The following is an 18607-nucleotide window of genomic DNA, read 5'->3' as shown; positions in this document are numbered from 1 at the left end:
GGCTCTGCATCCAAGGGGTATTTTTGTGATTCATCTTCATCACGGGCAAGGAACTTCTATGCTGTGCCTCAGAAGGTGCAAACCCTTAGGTCCATTTCCCCCTGCTGAAAGGTTGACTTTTAATCTCTCCATCTGTGGACCTTGGGCAGGTTTAGTATGAAGGGGGTTGATGTGGTGCACCTCTGCTCCCAGGGCTGTGTGCCCACTCCCTGCCTTGCTGGCCCCTTGTGGGAGCCCCTGGCTCAGGGACAGTGCTAGGGCACACTCACAGCCCTGTGACAGCCAAGGCAAAGTCCGTAACAGTGACACAGGATAAGGGGTGATCTGAGGAGTATTTATTGCTCATTTCTTTCCCCTTAATCTCTGCAGGCAGGCTTTTTAGTTTGTTTTTTTAAATTGTTTGGGGAGTTTTGATGAAGGTTGACAGTCACCTCAAGTCTAGCCCAGTGTTTCATCACAGATCTTCTTGCTCACTGTGTGTTTGCTGTGCCTGTGTGTGGTTTAGGGTGGGTCTATATTTTATACTTAATGGAGTTCTATGCTCAAAATATTTGCTAATCCCAGTTTTATCAGGGACTGTGCAAGCAAGTGGCTTCATTTATCCTCTCTACCTTTATTGTTCAAATGAAATTTGAAGCTCAGATGGACTCGTAAGCTCTTCTTTTTTACCATGTGCATTTTCAATTGATCTCTGAGTTGAGTGTGTATGTGCTACTTTCTTGTTTTCCAGGTTAGGATAGTCCCCTTCACAACAGAGTACCTTTCTGTCTTAAGAAATGATCTTTGGAAGGTGTCCTGAGAGTGTCTAAGTACAATAGTGTTGGAAACAGAAATGTGGCATTTATTTCTTGGGCCAAATATGAAGAGGCAAGCAGGGAGTTAAAAGGATAGTACAGAAACTGTGTTATTTAAATGTATGTAGTGGGTAATGCTGATGAGTAGCGAGGACATTATTGGAAAGCTTTTGTTACAGGGAAGGATAAAAATAGAATTAATATCTCCCACAGGCAATTACTTTTAAAGATCACAGCTTGTTCCCTGTCTCAGCAGCTCGGTGGGACGATGGAGCTCTTGTATGGGAACAGAAAGGACCAAGATGAGAAAACTCAACTCCTGCTTTGTGCCAGATTTCTCTGTGAAAATTCCCTCTCCTTACCACACCTTGCTCTTACCTCTGCCAGACCAGAGAAGGGCAGCTGGAGGGGTCCAAAGGTGCCATGCACCCACAGCAGCCCCCTTGGCAGCCCTAAGCAGTGGGCCCATGGTGAGTGCTGGCTGCTGCTGCCAGAGGGGAGGATGCAGGGCTTCTGCCAAAGGCACCTCTGGCTTCAGGCAGCCTCTGGGATGGGCAGTGCACAAACCCCCTCCCACATCACCCCACCACACCGAGGGCATGTCTAGCAGGTTTGGGACTGCCTGTCAGTGCACTTCACATGGTAAAATAGAGGTAGCAATGGCTAGAGCTGGTCCATCTAAATCCTACCTACAATGGGATTTAACCTAAATCCACCTAAAGGCGCCTAAATCCTAGAGAAACACTTAGGCTCCTGCCTAGACCTGTGTGGCACGACACCTGTGCCACGTCTCTGCCATGGTGTAACCCCAGCCAGCAGCCAGGCCCCACGTTGCCACTCAGTCACTGCCCCAACAGGGGATCAGGGAGAGAATCACAAGGGTGAAAGATGGAAAAACTCATGGGTTGAGACAAAGACATTTTGATAGGCAAAGCAGAAGCCATGCACACAAGCAAAGCAGAACAAGGAATTCACTGCTTCCCATGGGCAGGCAGTGTTTGCCATGCCCAGGAGAGCAGGAACCCGCCACGTGTAATGGCAACTTGGGAAGACAAAAGCCATCACTGCAAATGTCTCCCTCGTCCTCTTTTCCCCCACTTTAAGCACAGAGCATGATGTCAGATGGTCTGGAATGTCCTTTGGTCACTTGGGGCCACCTGTCCTGGCTGTGTCCCCTCCCAGCTTCCCAAGCACCCCAGCCCCCTCCCCAGCATGGCAGTACAAAATCAGAAAAGGCCTTGGCTCTGTGTGAGCCCTGCTCAGCAATAACAAAAGCATCTCTGTGTTATCAGCCCTCTGTTCAGCACAAATCCAAACCACAGCCCCATATCAGCCACTATGAAGACAATTAGTTCCACCCCACACCTGCCCTCTGCCAGGGGTCTGTCTCCAGGCTCAGCCTGAGCTGGTTGGTGCAGCACTGTGGGATTGCTGGCAGATCTGTTCCTTGCTCAGCCACCCCACATCCTTCTCCCAGCAGAATGCTTGGGCTGCAAAGCCCTCCAGATTTCTCAGCAAATAAAAAAAGTAGAGGGAAATCATATGGAATCAAATGGAACCTCTAATTCCATTTGAGACTTAATTTTCTGACTTCTTTTCTTGACGTTTCCAAAAGTATGTCATTCATTGAAGCAAGATCTGACATAGAATTTCATTTTGCCTTTTTCATCTAAAATCTCAGAGGAAAATGTGGACTTTCGTGGATAAAGAGAACAGGGCTTCAGCACTGAAACAGAAAAAATAATTTAAAAATCAATGTGTATTTATGAAATATTCCAATATAACTTAAATCCTTCTCTTCCAACAGAAAAATATTTTGACCAAGAATCTCCACCCAGCCTTTTGTGTGATCTACAGCATCACCTGCCAAGAGCACAATGTGACAGATGAAAACAAGCTCTGTAACCACCCGGCACAAGCTGCCTGTCTCCCTTTCTGCTTGCAAAGAGCTGCTGCTCTCTAGTCACTACTGCAGCAGTAATAATAATTGCCAAGAATTTGCATTTCTACTTATCCTAAAGCTTGGTATTTCAAAGCAGACACTTCAGAGAACTAATTAGCACAGCGCTTCATTAAATCTAAAACATGCTCTGGATGGAGCATCCAGACTCTTAACCCATTTCCCAAAGGCAAATGCCTCCCTGCCTCCTTGGGTTTTTAGCAGTCCGAGTCCCCGAGCTGCAGGAGCATCGGGAATGTGGGTTTATATCATGTGCCGGGCTTCTGCAGCCACGCTGGGCAGCCGGGGGACAGGAGGGATGGATGGGGCAGCCTGGGAGACAAGGAGGGATGGATGGATGGATGGATGGATGGATGGATGGATGGATGGATGGATGGATGGATGGATGGATGGGGCAGCCCCAAGCCCGGCGCCGGACAGGACCCCCAGCACAGCCCCACAGATTCCGCTCATCCATCGCCCCACAAGGAGCGACCTGCCCGTGCTCCAGCACAGGGACAGCGCTGCCAAAAATGCCCTGGAGAGCAAAGCTGAACCTGCAGCCAGTGTGCGTCTGCAGAGAGGAAACCGAAGGGAAATTGCAGCAGCTCTGTGCTCACATTCTCCTCTTATTCTTTCTCAGAACCAAGGAAATGGCTGTGGCTTTGTGTGGAAGTTAATTAATGATAGTAAATAATATTCCTTTGTGCTAGGAGTGAATAGCGCCCTTTATTGGGGGCTCTCAGCGTGCCTAATGCTCTGTATTTAATCCAGCTTCCCAGCTACAGCTAGCTGAATTATTCATTGCAAATAAATTATCTGAAGAATACAGTCCTGTTTTTCGCTGCCTGCGAGCCCAGCCCGCTCTCTTTGATGCCCCTTTCCGCAGCCAGCGCTGTCTCTGCAGCCATTGGAGCCGCTGTCCCGCCGCGCAGGCTGGCTGGGTGCCGCTGGCCCATTGCGGGAGGGCCCTGTGCCCGCCCCGGGACGAGCGGCACCTCCCCGGCGCTGCTCCTGCCCCGAGCCGGCCTCCGGAGGGCGAGGGGGGCAATGAGCAGTGCTGAGCACGCTGCCCCTCTGCCCACGCAGATGGATACACGCACATGCAGATGGAGCTTTCTGTATGCATTTTCTCACCAAGTGCCCAGACTCCATTTAAGACCAATTTCCTGTGGCAAATAAGGGGTTCAGTCGCCATCCTTCTGGGCTGATTTTTGGTATAAAGCTCAATGTTATATACAAATCTGCAGGAACTCAGAACATCCCTCTGGCTGTCCAGGATGGCCAAGACCCCTGCCAGGGGTCTCAGAGACCCTGGCACAGAGCCCAAAATGACTGTGGTTTTGATTATGACCTCTGGAGCAAGTTACCAGCCTTAGATGAAGATCTGCAAGCCAGGACAAATTAAGTAGAATGATAGTGAATTTATCACAAGGTGCAAAAGCAGATTGGGGGTTATGAGAATGGGGGTTCAGGGGGCAAGATGGAGGGATCTGGACGTGTCCAGCCTTTCTCCTTCTTCTTCTTGGCCTCCATCTTCTGCTGTGATGTTGGCACTTTTAGATTGGTTTAGAGTAGAAGCTCACTGTCTAACATAGGTGATAGGTATTGGAAAGTAATTGTAAACATTGTATACCTAGTTTTTAGTATAAAGACATAACACCGCCCGCCCCGGGGGCAGGCAGAGTGCCTGGAACTATCCTGCTGGATGGACCTCGGCAGGACAGGAGAAAATTTTTTATAGATAAGAAACAATAAACAACCTTGACACCGAGAAATGAAGAGCCCTGACTCCATCTTCAAGTGCCAGGCTGCGAAAAGGGACTTTCTAACTCTTCTTGGGGTCACTCTGACAAGCTAGAGATGCTGACACAGAACTCGTCCACTCCCTGATATCCAGGCAAATTAAAACCTCGCCCCTGCGCCCTCAGCCAGTGAAAAGCTCTGATTGCTCAAAGAGTGTGAGCTCCATTGCTCCAGGAGAGCAGCAGGCTGTGTGTGACCTGACCGCTCGAGATCCTGCAAGGTCCTGCAGCACACAGCTTCAAGCCTGTCCACTTTTGGATCCCAGGGCCTTTGGGATGCCCTAGGCATGGGGAGGGGGCAGGTTTGAAACTTTGGTTGTGGTTTTAGCCAACCCTTCATGAGCATTTTGTTGCAGGCAGCAGCTTTGGAACAAAAGACCTTTCTCATGCAGGCAGAGCTCAGCCTTGAACTCACTGCTACAGCAAGTCCAAGATGCCAAAATCTGATGTGGACCCCAAAAGCTTTTTGCAGCATTCCCCTGCATGGAAATGTGCAGGCATCACCTGAGCAAGGAGGCACAGCCACCACCACAGCTGGTGTTCCTCTCCCATGTCCTCACTGCCTGCCACCAAGGAGGGAGGAGGGGGGCAGAGCCAGTGCTGGCACCAGCTCCAGTGTGGCAGAGAGGCTCTTCCCACATGGATATCCCATCATGGAGCATGGGGCTGCCTTGTCCTCATCTTCCCACCTCCAGAAGCAGGTGCTGCTTTGGACAATATTGTCAAGAGCATTGGCTACTTCAGTATTTGACGTGTGTCTGGGTGTTCTTGAGCAGTGAGCCACCCAGATCTGGTGGCCACTGGGGAGCCTCTCCAGGAGGCTCCCTGTTAGGAGCTGGGCTGGACATGGATATTCCCAAATCAACAGCTGAAACCCTGGGCAAAGTGCCACTAAACCTCCAGGTTAAGTATTGTGGTAAATAAATACATGACTGAAAATCATGATTTCCAAGCTTTTAACTTAAAAATATCTGCTTGCTGGTTTTTGTTGTTTTGCCTATTTCTTTTAAAAACTAAGCTCACCTTTGTGTGAACTATTTGGGTTTTTCTTTAAAAAGATCATTCTGTACAAATTCTTTCCCTTTGGAAATAGCTAAGCCAAAAAAAAAAAAAAAAAAGAAAAAGAAATCATAGGTGCATGTTTTTGTCAGTTCCTTATAATCAATAGCATGCACCTAAAAAAAGCTGAAATCAGCAAGGGAACGGGCTGAATCTGTAATTGTCGGGCTGATGTTTTGTAGTCATATTTACTGTCAGGAAAATAAATGAAAGTAATCCTGCCTCAAACCTGATGGGTTATTTTGGGTTTGTTGGGTGATCACCCAAAGGCCCTCCAAGCACCGAGTGAGGAGAGCTCAGACACCTGGGCTGGGCTCCGTGGGGATGTGATACTCAAGGGATGACAAGAGCAAGGATTCTCCATGCCAGGAATGGACTTCCCAAATGTGCTCCATTTCTGCACTCCCTTTTCAGTTGATCCATGTAGGATGTTTTCATTTTGACTTCCAAATGTATGGAAATCCATGGTAAAATATCTCCTCCTCCCCAAGGGCTCCCCTGCTGGAGTTGAGCCCTGACCTGCTGGGTCTGATACATTCCATGCTGGGGACTTCAGTTGTTCCAGTGCCACCTGGAGAGGAGATCAAAGAGATTGGCAGGAACAAAGGAGCTTGGGCTTGCAACAACAGAATGATGGTGAGTTCTTCCAGCGGGGGTGACAAGCGTGTTACTGGAGCCACATTGTCACTGGGCATACAAGGAGCATCAGGATCTGGTGGTTTACACTGCTGTTATCAGATGACTGCAGGTGTGATGAACTCTCTCTTCTATGAGCTAAATGATCCACATGTCAAGGGACAGCTTTTCTCTTCAAGGACGGCATCTAGTCTCTCACACAGGTTGACAATTCCCAGAGTCCTCCTTTCTACTGTCTTTAAAGATGGGTACAATGTTTTTCTTTTTCCAGTTACCTGGGATTTCACCTGACTGCTATGACTTCTTGAATATCATGGAGAGTGTCTTGGCAACTATATCAGCCAATTCCCTCATGAGGGGATGCACCTCATAAGGTTCCACAGATTTACGTACATTCAGGCTCCTCAGGTGGTCATGAACCTGATCTTCTCTTACAGTGGGAATCTGTTTGCTGCCCCAGTCCCCATCTTGCAGTCCACCCGTGTGAGAGGTGTGGGAAGAGAGGCTGCCATTGAAGAACGAGGCAAAAAAGAGTTGTTGAGTACCTCAGCCTTGTCCTTGTCCATTGTCACCAGTTTACCAGTCTGGGGTAGAGTAGATAGTTCCCTCTTATGTCCTGCATGGACACCTAAAGTGCAGTCAGGAGACAGGTCTGGCCATGCAAGCCCCATTACCTTGGTTTTTTTTCAGAAAACAATTTAGAAGATGTTTCTGAATCACTTCTCTTGGAAACAAGCAGCAAAACATCTCCTGGGATGCTTCAAGGACAGAGAAGCAGATGAATGCTTGTTCTGGGCCTGAATCCAGATTCCAGGTGTTCCCGGCCACCTCTGTCCCTGTCCTGCTCCAGAGGACTGTCCTTTCCCTGTCCCTCCTCAGAAGGTATTTCACAGCCAACTGGTGACACAGATCTGATGAGCAGAGAGGTGTTGTACCCTGCTTTTGGAAGTTTGGCAGCCAATCCCACCTTCTCCCATCCATTGCAATAAACCCAAATAAAATTAATTTGTTATAAAATAAATAGGGGCCTGCTTTTGCATCAGCCACAGAAGAAAATCAGATTTGAGAGCACTCATCTTTATATGAGATGGGAGTCTAAGCATTCCTAACAGAAAGGGAAGTATGGGGACTGTGTTAAGGCCATAAATACCTTGGAACACCCCAATTTATAGTGGGACCTGCTCTGCACCCACATCGTGTGGGTCTCCTCACCCTGAGGCAGGGCTGAGATTTTGTTCACTGAGACCTGTTTTCAGAATTATGGCTTTTATGGCCTTTTTGAATGTGAGGAAAGTGAAGAATTTACACAGTAAAAATTCTTGGCAAAGTCCAAGCCTTCAGTTTCTGTGTAGTAAACCAATTACTGTGTATGTTGAATTTACATACTTCAGACAAGTCGACAGTAAATTCATATCCCAAGGTAAAAAAAAATGGAAAAAATTCAGACTTTGGCTTTGCCAAACATTTTATTGGACAAATCCTTCTCTTTTTTAAATTTTATTGTTATATCTAGACAGGATGCATAAGTATTGAATACTTTTTATTATTTCTTACACCATAAAAGAATATTTTGGAAGTCTCTACTTTATCAAATAATAGATAGACCTCTGTGATATGAATTAAAATTTTAAATGGAAGCTTCATAGGAATAATTTCTCTTCAATAAAACAGGAACGTCTGGTATGGTTTCTAATTCATTTAGAAAATAGGCATGGCTCCAGCCCAGTAAGGAATTTAGGTGCATAAGCAATTTTATTGGATTTCTCTGGGACTATTTACACATAGAAGCTAAGCCCAAGCCCAGGAACTCTGCTAAAGGTGACCTTCCAGATTCCTCATCTGTCTCTGGATGAAAAGCATGACATCATTTAGATGCTGCACATTTCTGCAAGTATTTGGGCATTCAGCAGAGGGATAGCAATGCCATGGGGGTATTCAGTTGGGCCTGGGCAACAAAGACCATCTTTCAATGACAGCCATCTGTGGAGACCAAGTCCTTCTTGGAAAGATGACTTTGGGCCATGAACTTCCTTGTCTGCCTGGCCACCTCAGGTTCCTCAAGTCATGGACACCTGTGGACTCAAGTCATGACACCTGTGGTGGCAGATGTCCCTTTCCTGAGCAGTTGTGCCAATAAAACCATTAAGTTCAGCCCTGCCTCGTTCCTGCCACCCCCACCCAGTCAGGCCCCAGCTCTGCTAAGGGAACTTCCAATGGTGCTTTCAGTGGTGTTTCAGGTGAAAACCATTTCTGCAGGGAAAACATTTAAGTTGTAACATTAACAGAGCTGCTGTTAAGGTCTGCCTGTCAAGGTCAGGCTGTGCATGAGCTGCTCCCTGCAGCAAATGGTGAGTGACCCCTTGGTGGCTTTGACTGGATTTGGGGAGGGATTTCATCTGTCTCCTGCACTAGCTCGTTTCAAAGCAATTTACACTACAGCTGTGCAAGCTGTCCATGGAGCACTTTAGATTTTAAACCCCCCTTCTTGTTCAAAGCTGCTCTCTCTGTTGCAAGGCAGACACTTGCACACATGTGAGCAGCACACGTGGCAGGTACTGCTCCTTCCAGCTCATCAGGATTGTCCACCAGGCAAATATGCACACACATATGGAAAATGGGTCTCTGCAGTGTCTGGCATTGGTACTCAGTGTGCCCCAGAGCCGGCCCCAGTTCCCCCAGGTGCTGGCACTGCACCCTCCAATCTGAGGTTTGTGGTCTCATTCCAGCTGCTGGCACTTGGCTCAGTTGCAGCTGCCCATTTGTCCAGCTTGAAGGCTGGTGCTGGTGTCTCACATGGACTCAGAGTAGAGGGTGTGCTCACACAGAAAGGCAACTGAGAGAATGAAGCAGTGATTATTATTAGAAATATGTAATTAGTTACATCATTACCTCTGAATATTTAGGGAGAGTATGGCAGGCTGTGGCCATGAGGGCTCAGTCGGAGGATTGTGTTCTGACCAGCCAGCTGTCACCCACACCAGCCCCTTTGATCCCTTTTCCCCTCTATTTTTTTGTGCTGGTTCCTCCCCTGTCCATCTTAATCCCTCCCTGTCCCTGCCTTTGATCCTTACCCTAAACATCCCATAATGAGCCTGGCACAGTGCTACAGCCCACTTGGAACACCTCCTAAGAGGCTGTCCATGCAGCATCCTCAAACACTTCTCCCCCACAGCCCCCCATGAGCCTCATGTTCCTGCAGGGTCCCACTAATGCCTTGGTGGGGTTCATGCAGGAGCCCTGAGCTGCCCACTCTCCTCTGACAGTCCAAGAGAATGGGATGGGGCCCCTTGGTGTAGGAGGAGTGACTGGGATCCTACACCAGATTGCCCTTTGACTCCTGTGGGGATCCTTTTGAGTCCAGGCTTCAGCCACCAGTGGGTCACTCTCCACTTTCTTCTTTAAGGACAGGTCAGTCTGTCTTTATCAGCCCTTACTGTCAGATCATTGTCTGAACTCTCAGCTGGGATGGTGGAGCCTCAGCTGTGCTCACTGGCAGCACATTCCTGTCCCTTCCCTCCCTGGATGGCAGACCACCCAGCCCCCCTCACCCATCCCAGCCTCTGGGGCAGCAGGGAACCCTGTGGAAACTCTAAAAAGCCAAGAGGAGGAGAAGGAGGAGGAGCAGGAGAGCCTTGCCTTCAATGGTTATATCAGAATTATTGCTGAGCCTGAGAGCGGATTTGTAGCACATTGACAGAAATAGTTTGTGACATAAGAATCAAGTGCAGAGAAATAATTTCTGTACTGGAAACACCTCTCCCATGCAGGGTCACAGAATGGCTAAATTCTGAAATATTTAACGTAATGAAACTGGCAGCAGCTACCGAGTACTTGTCCTGGAGGAACTGCTGACATTTGCAGTGAAGCCACAACGAAACCGACAAAACAGGGCCTGGAGCAAACCTACTATCAAGGAAAAATGACAGCACAGACCACATTGTACATATTTATAAAACACAAATGATATCCAAAACCTTTAGGCCTTGTGTGGCAACCATGCTTTAACAGAAATATTCAACACCTTTAACCAAAGAATCTTCCCCTTTGGACACCAGGGGGTCAATCAGTTTAGCTTGACAGTGGCCTCAACTCAGGGATGTTGGTAACTAATCCTGGGAGCAAGTGAAATCATGCAAGCAGGTCTGTGAAAGGGAGAGCTGGCTCCCTCCCCTGAAGTTGATGTGAGGCTCTGCTCAGCTGGCAGACATCATGCTCCAGTGCCTCTCACACTTGGCAGGAGCCAAGGACTCTTCCAGGCAGAAGTGGCCATGCACAAATGCCAATGAGGCTCAGTGCAGCCACGGCCCCTTGCTCAGCCTCTTCCCACACCAGACCTTGGAGAGGGAAAAGCCTCCAGTGTGGCTGGTGCCTTGGGTCTCCCTCCAGATGTGAGTGCTTGAGCATGGCCACTGGTGTCTGGACTGAGGCAATGTCCTTAGGCATGTTCAGGGATTCCAAACACAGGATATGGAGAGATGCTAAATACTGAGGAAAAATGTATCTTAATCCCTGCTCCTAATATATGTTTGTTGGGATAACCTGAAGATTGGATTTTGCTGGTTTCTTAGACCTTTTCTGGGTTATTTAAGACATCACCATCAATACTCTTGGGCACATGGTGTGACTCCTAGAGATGGTGCTGTGCAGGGTCAGGAGTTGGACTCGTTGATTCTTGTGGTTCTCTTCCAAATCAGCATATTCTGTGATACTTGATTCTGTAATCATTGTTCCAAAACATTGTGTTTATTTAATTGTCTGAGGCAGCTGCTTTTAACTAAATTTCTCCAGCTGTGATGAACATTGCTGTCTCTCATCAGGACATGAGCTACATGTCTTTGACACAAGCCTTCAATGCTGCCACCTGAAGCATTCACCTGGAGCAAACAGTCTGCTCATGGCTTGGGCAGGTGAACTCTGCTGAGTGAGAACTCTTTGCTGGCTGGATGTGTGGGGCCAGAGAGTGGAGGGGAATAGAGATAAATCCAACCGGTGGCTGGTCACAAGTGATGTTCCCTACGGATCAGTTTTGCAGTCAGCTCTGTTTAATATCTTTATCAATGATCTAGGTGAAGGAATTGAGACCTGCCTCAGTAAATTCACAGATGACACCAAGATGGGCAGGAGTGTTGATTTGCTGGAGGGCAGGAAGGCTCTGCAGAGGGATCTGGACAGGCTGGATCACAGGGCCAGGCCCAATTGCATGAGGTTCAGCAAGGCCAAGTGCCATGTCCTGCACTGGGGTCACAACAGCCCCAGGCAGTGCTGAGGGCTGGGGGCAGTGGCTGAGAAGCTGCCTGGTGGAAAAGGACCCGGGGGTGCTGGTCAACAGCAGCTGAACACGATCCAGAGTGTGCCCAGGTGGCCAAGAAGGCCGATGGCATCCTGGCCTGGATCAGCCAGGTGTGGCCAGCAGGAGCAGGGCAGTGACCGTCCCCCTGTACCCAGCACTGCTGAGGCCACAGCTCCAATGCTGTGCTCAGTTCTGGGCCCCTCAGTGCAAGAGAGACATTGAGGGGCTGGAGCGTGTCCAGGGAAGGGCAACGGAGCTGGGGAAGGCTCTGGAGCACAAGTGCTGTGAGGAGCAGCTGAGGGAGCTGGGGGTGTTCAGCCTGGAGAAAAGGAGGCTCAGGGGGACCTCATCACTCTCTGCAGCTGCCTGACAGGAGGGTGCAGCCAGGTGGGGACCAGCTTCTTCCCTCAAATAAAAATAGGATAAGAGAAAATGGCATCAAGTTGCACCAGGGGAGTTTTAGACTGGATATTAGGAAAACATAAAGGGCTGTCAAGCTCTGAATAGGCTGTCCAGGGAAGTGTTGGAGTCCATCCCTGGAAGTACATAAAAAGTGTGTAGATGTGGTGCTTAGATGGTTTAGCAGTGGACATGATGATCTTAAAGGTTTTTTCAACCTAAACATTCTATGAGTCTATGATTATACATGGATGTGCAAGCAAGAGGTTGAACCAGACAACTCCCAAGGCCTCTTGCAGCCTGAATTCCCCCATTCCCCAGTGCTTTATGAATAAAAATGAGAGGAGTTTGATAGGCCCAACTCAGTGAGATTGTTTGGGATGTTTTGCAGATGCACAGGTTCATCTGCAAGACATGAAACAAATCTGTTTGCATGGGTTATGGCAGCCTCACCGTGTGCATATGTGTGTGATTGCACTTGTGCATGTGGTCCCCAAAAGCAGCAGCCACCTCGCAGCCCCCCGGCCTGCTTGTGCAGGGGTGGACAGCTATGTTTAGGATGGGAGAAAACACCAACCACCACCATGACCCAGCACACCAGGATACTCAGGGAAAAGACAAGTGGTGCAAAACAGGCAGCAGAGGAGGCAAACAAATTTGCCAAATATCATAGAGTAGATCATGAGCAGAACTGGAAATGAGATGTCAACTACTAGGTCCTGGGACCACATATGTCCCCAGAACAAAAAAGGGTGTGAAAGAGCAGCTATTAACAGAAATCCACTGATTCGGAGTTTTGGATAGAGAGACACCTTCGGTTTAAAGGTCGTGCTTCATTTCCTGGATCTATAATCCATTTTGCTGCAACTCTACAAACTTGTTTAGAAAAGGATTAGATGGTACGTGTCTTCCTGCTTCCTGAATTGGGCTATGCTAGACAGATAAAACTTGCAGGGATGAAGCAATATAATTTATGAGATTCATGAAGAAGAATGGAAGAGCCCACAAAAAACCCCTCAAAAAACCTTCAAAGCAGGCTGAGAACAAATTGCTCTAAATTTACATTATAGTAATCTCTCAAATTACCTGAAAGGAATGATGGCTAGCACTTGTGAAACGGAGGCAGGATGCTCATTAACAATGAGAACATTAACCCCTGTGGGACAGAAAGTCCAAGTAGTGAGGTAATTTGTCAGTTTGCTTCCTTTTCTGTCTTTGACAGCAGAAAATGAGAAGTCACAGCACTGTTTCTTCCCTAACTCAGTCACCTTTTTATTGTATGTTTTCTCTGTTAGGTTTTGGTACTTCACTAAAGAAGTAAGCATTTGGGAAACATCTCACCTTCCATTTGTCAAAATAACTTGAGCAGCTCCTCCAAAGCAGCCACCCTAGTTTATGGAGACAAGCTTACATGGAGTTTATGGAGACAGGTGACCCACAGTGAGCAGGATGTGTGGGGGACACTCAGCTGGAGCCAGGGCAGGAGAGGGGGCTCAGTGCTTGGGGCCACCTCTAGCCCACCTCCTTCTCACAGAGTGTATTGGATGTACACAGCAGAGTTTTGGTAGTGGGGCCCTACAGAAGAATGTGTGTGATGATGCTGTCAGAAGCTTCCCTGTATCCAACAGAGCCAATGCCAGCCTGCTCCAAGATGGTCCCACTGCTGGCCATGGCTGAGCCCAGCAGCTGGAATAACAGAGTTAAAGAAAGGCCAAAAAATGCACAATGGCAGCTGGAGAGAGGAGTGAGAATATGTGAAAGGGATGGCTCTGCAGGCACCCAGCTCGGTGCAGAGGAGGGGCAGGAGATGCTCCAGGTACCAGAGCTGTGATTCCCCTGCAGCCCTTGGAGCAGCCCATGGGGAGGCAGCTGTGTCCCTGCAGCCCTCGGAGATCCATGGGGATGCACAGATCCCCCTGCAGCCCTTGGAAGAGACCCACAGCAGAGCCAGAGGATGCTTACTGCAGTGCTCAGAGCTGCATCTGACACTCTAAAAAGGCTCAGTACGATCCATTTTGGGTCTGAGCAGCATTTAATTCCTTCACTGTGTGCTCCCAGCCCAGAGGTATTGCAGACAGTGATTTTCCCCATTAGTGCTGTTTTTGTGATTGTCACAGAACACGCCTCATGCAGCAGCAGGGTGTATGTCTTGTAAGACAGGAGTGCATTTCAAATTGTGCTGGGTCTACATCCAGCTTGTCTGCCATGCATTTAAAGCTGAAATCACTCCAGCATTAGCTACAGCTCAAAAGGACACATAACTCACTTTACATGGAAGCATACTTTGATATACCCTTTCTTCAGACAGCAGGGATAAATGACTTGTAGGAAGATACCATTTGCAGGACAGAAAAATTATGTTGCAGAGACTAGAGATTTTCTAAAGCTTTATTATTGATGCAATGAATCAGTATTTGCTACTCAATGTAATCTTGGCAGCATGGCAATACGCTTTTTACTGTTTTGAAAAGAAATGGAAATGCAGAGTAGCTGTTTTATTTCAAAATAGCATCACATCAATCAGTCTTTTCTTTGTTTGTTTTGAAGGAGGTGTATATGTAGGGCTGTTAGATGACAGCTCTCAAAATGCATACCAAGTATTTTACCTTTGGAAGGTGACTGTTACAGATCAGATTCTGCATACTGCTGTTTTCATTAAAACAGCTGAATATGAAAAAGAAGAACCAGCTAATATTAAAGAATAAATCTTGCTCTCATTCATTGGTCTACTCCCCTCCTCTCCTTGCTCCCAATCCTAATAGGCATTATCCCATGAGATCTCTCTTCACCTCTATATTGTTGACTGAATCCCATTACCTGAAAACATCCTCCTACCACTAGATGAAGAGTAGGAATTCTTGCTTGAGAATTACTAGAATTTGTAAAAATAAACAGGATGATGATATGCAGTGGGAATGATGCCACCCAAAGTAGAAGAAAAATGCTTCAGTCCTTTCTCACACAAGATTTGCAGTGCTATCATTGGGAATTCTGCTTCAGCAATAGCTTGTAGAACTGACACATAAAAAAATCCACGGAATATAAACTGAATTTATGACATAACAAATAATATTTAATATATAGCATTGAATGCATACACATCAATACCAGTGCCGTAACAACAAAACAGAACTTGTAAAATTAGCAGCAGTTTTTTGCAAGTACAAAAATACACATTTTTTCCGAACATATATAATAGCAAAATTTAACAGGATATATTATACAAACTCAAAGCATTTAGATAATGCATTACTCCAATATATTATATGATGTAGGACACAGACAGTGAGACCGAGCGCACCCTCGGCGGGTTGGTAGGTGACAGGATGCTGAGAGGTGCAGCTGACACAACAGAAGGACGGGATGTCACCCAGAGGGAGCTGGACAAACTTGAGAAGTGGGCCCATGAGAACCTCAGGAGGTTCAACAAGTCTAAGTGCAAGGTGCTGCACCTTGTTCTGGGTCAGGACAAGCCCAGACTGGGAGAGGAACTCACTGAGAGCAGCCCTGCTGAGAAGGACTTGGGGGTGCTGGAGGATGAGAGGCTGGCCATGAGCTGTCAGTGTGCTCCCACAGCCCAGAGAGCCAAACGTGTCCTGGGCTGCATCCATGGTGGGCAGCAGGGCCAGGGAGGGGATTCTGCCCCTCTGCTCTGCTCAGAGCCCACCTGCAGGGCTGCACCAGCTCTGGGGCACCAGCACAGGGAGGACAGGGACCTGCTGGAGTTGGTACAGAGAAGGACCATAAAGAACATTAGAGAAATGGAAAATCTCCTCTGTGAGGAAATGTAGGCTGTGGGAAGACCTCACTTAGGCCTTCCACTACCTTAAGGGGGCTTATAAAAAGAAGGGAGGTGTTTTTTTGTGTGGGCAGATAGCAGCAGGACAAGGGGCAATGTTTTAAACTAAAAGAGAGCAGGATTAGATTAGGAAGAAATTCTACTCAGAGAGTGGTGAAGCACTAGAACAGGTTGCCCCAAGAAGTTATGGATGCCCCATCCCTGGAAGTATTCAAGGCTGGGTTGGATGGGGCTCTGAGCAACCCGGTCTAGTGGGAGGTATCTCTGTCTCTATGGCAGGAGGTTGGAACTGGATGATCTTTAAGGTCCTTTCCAACCCAATCCATTCTGTGGTTTTATGTTTTAGAGGTTGCATTATAAAATTACATGTGTTCTGCTTGCAATAATACATAATGCCATTTACAGCAATGTTAAGAAACTATTCACAACTTAAACATGAACAGAACAGCCAACAAAGCACAATAAATGAAACATAAAGTTGCAAGGTGTTAGTTACAAGATTCAGCATTTCCCTTTACATATTTTTGGGCTTACTTTTTCTTTCTTTTGCAGCGTGAAAGAAATAACTACACCTATTGAACATACTGTATAAACATACAGAAAACAACACACTCCTTGGAGGACAATGAAGGTCATATTTATCAGTTTCAGAACAGTAGTATAGTACCACAGTTATGGAAGCTATGCTGACTTTGCACGCTACATCAAAAGCACAAAGGACTGGGACTCACATCTGCAAGGCTCAACACTCGAGTGCTCAAGGACAGAGGTCCAGCAGGCAGCCCGCTGCCCTTGCAGGGTCAGGGAACAGGACACTGGCCTTAGTTACCTCCTGGGTCCCTTCCAGATTTTCAGGAGATTTCTGTTTGCTTGCTTTTCAGCAATTTTTATTATTCCTGCAATGTTCCTGCAAAGCTTCATATTGGAACATTACTCAGTTTCCTAAAAAAAGAAAACCTGTGAGTCCAGGGACTGCTCAATTAAATTTGAACAATCTGGATGTTAAACTTAAAATGAACACACATCAACACCAAAGGCATTTTCTTTATGGTGTTTATTTTAAGCATTAAAATTCCTCTGCAAAAAGCTTTGGTCAGTCTCTTCAAACTTTGGATTGCTGTAATGCTTTTCTAGACCACCTCTTTGCTCATGAAGTCCGTCTCTCCCAGTGACTTTCAGAGGCAATGGCTGAAGGTCAGGCTTAATGCAACAGCCATCGCCTCCATCAGTAGGTTTCAGGAGTGCTGACCTGCTGTTGGGCCCCACCAAGCCCCTCTCAGCCCCAGTGTCAGTAGGTTGTGGAGATGGTGGCACTGTGGTGGATGGAAGGAAACAGTCATCAGCCACAGCAGCAGCAGCAGCAGCAGCAGCGTCCTCGTGTTTCTTTAGCAACTGGAAAGTGCTGTCGAAAGGGGAGGAGGTTTCACTGAAGGTAAACAGAGCCTGGTCTGAAAACTGGGAGAAAGCACTGTCCAGGGAGCAAATTGATGACACAGATGGAGATGTCCCAGAAGAAGACTGGCTAAAAGAGCTAAATCCTGAGCAAGTATTTAATCCCTCTGGCGTTGGAGGCAGGAGAAAATGAGACAGGTCTTTCCTTTCAACGTTTTTGTTTGTGTTGTCTCTTCTACCAACATCAATCCCTACAAGCAAGCTCTGATTGCTGAGCTTTTGCCTCTCCACCTGCAGCGACCGGCGCTGGCAGAGACACTCCTCATCTCCGTGAGGCAGGACCACGTCACAGCTGGCTTTGCACGTGGCCTTCTCACGTGGCACGGCATCCTCGGTGCGGCCGGAACCGCAGCCCTGCAGGCCAACCGCGGGCTCGGAGGAGCGCCGCTGCCTCCGCACAGCCTTGGCAGCACCCGAGGGAGCTGCTGAGGGGAACCCACTGGAGTAGGGAGACTTGCTTGAGTTTTCTTGCAAGGAAAACTTCGGGTGCGCGTCGTCAGAAATTTCCAACTGCTTCAGTTTGGTTTGGCTTTGGATTTCGTCCACCTCCGTCTGCTCGGAATCGCCGTCGCTCAGAGTGAAGACAGACTCCCTGCTTCTGTAATCCTGATCACAGGTTTTAATCCAGTCACTGGAAGAAGAGTCAGCTTCATCATTCGCCTCATTTTCCAGGCTGTCATAGGAAGAGTCGTTCTGATGGAGAGAAGCAACATCTGCAAGGACAAACCAAGCGTTAACACATCAGTGACTGAACCGCCCTCTTGACAAGCAGCTTTTTTTTTTTTTTGCTTTTTTTTTTTTTTTCCTGGCAAGTATCCTTTACTTTCAGGAGCATTTGCCCTTTAAAAATTCTTCAAGCAAAAATACTAATAATTTCATTAAAAATTGCTCCCTTAATTTTGAACTGGAGACGCTAAAGTGAGTACTAAGCTACTATTCAGTCAAGAAATACAAGATAACGGCACAGATAAGGGTTGGGGGGATTTTGTTGTGATTTTGCTTTGGTTTGGTTTTTTAAAATGGATAGTAGCTAATCCAGCTGTAAAAAATAATTTATATACATAGATACATATATGGTATACATACATTGGTAATTTATTTATTTTTTCTTTTCATTGTTGGACATTGAAAGCAACATTTAATCTTCCTATCCTTCTTTTAGACAAATGAAGAGAACAGGGTATACTTCTTACCTCTACTTCTTCCAGAAATTACAATATTTTTAAGAGCAACACTGTGAAGTTTTAGGCTCAGCTTAAACAGCTACCTCATTTGCAATGAGCAGTGCACACCTGGACCCTATCCTGCACCTGCAATAATTGGAATTACATTAAATTTCTTTTGCTCTGGGTTAGGCTAAGCTGTCTTATCTCACATTTGCAGCAGACACAGTTCATGCACGGGCAGTCACCATGCCTCAGTGCCTGCCTGAAA

At 47.2% G+C, this 18607-nt stretch overlaps 1 protein-coding gene across 1 annotated transcript in view; it reads right to left on the bottom strand.

Annotated features, from left to right (window-relative positions):
- Positions 1 to 14964: 14964 nt before the first annotated feature.
- The window catches only part of ARHGAP20 (Rho GTPase activating protein 20), a 56817-nt gene continuing 53174 nt past the window's right edge, over positions 14965 to 18607 (bottom strand). The window contains exon 15 of the mRNA XM_054654816.2: positions 14965 to 17886. Within this exon, the coding sequence (XP_054510791.2) occupies positions 16781 to 17886 (1106 nt within the window). The 3' untranslated portion in view covers positions 14965 to 16780. The remainder of the gene's footprint in view (positions 17887 to 18607) is intronic.

The sequence above is a fragment of the Agelaius phoeniceus genome, chromosome 2 (genome assembly GCF_051311805.1).
Source record: "Agelaius phoeniceus isolate bAgePho1 chromosome 2, bAgePho1.hap1, whole genome shotgun sequence".
In the NCBI taxonomy this organism is placed as follows: domain Eukaryota; kingdom Metazoa; phylum Chordata; class Aves; order Passeriformes; family Icteridae; genus Agelaius; species Agelaius phoeniceus.
The sequence above is the reverse complement of the archived record's forward strand: the minus strand, read 5'-3'. Positions and strand labels throughout refer to the sequence as shown.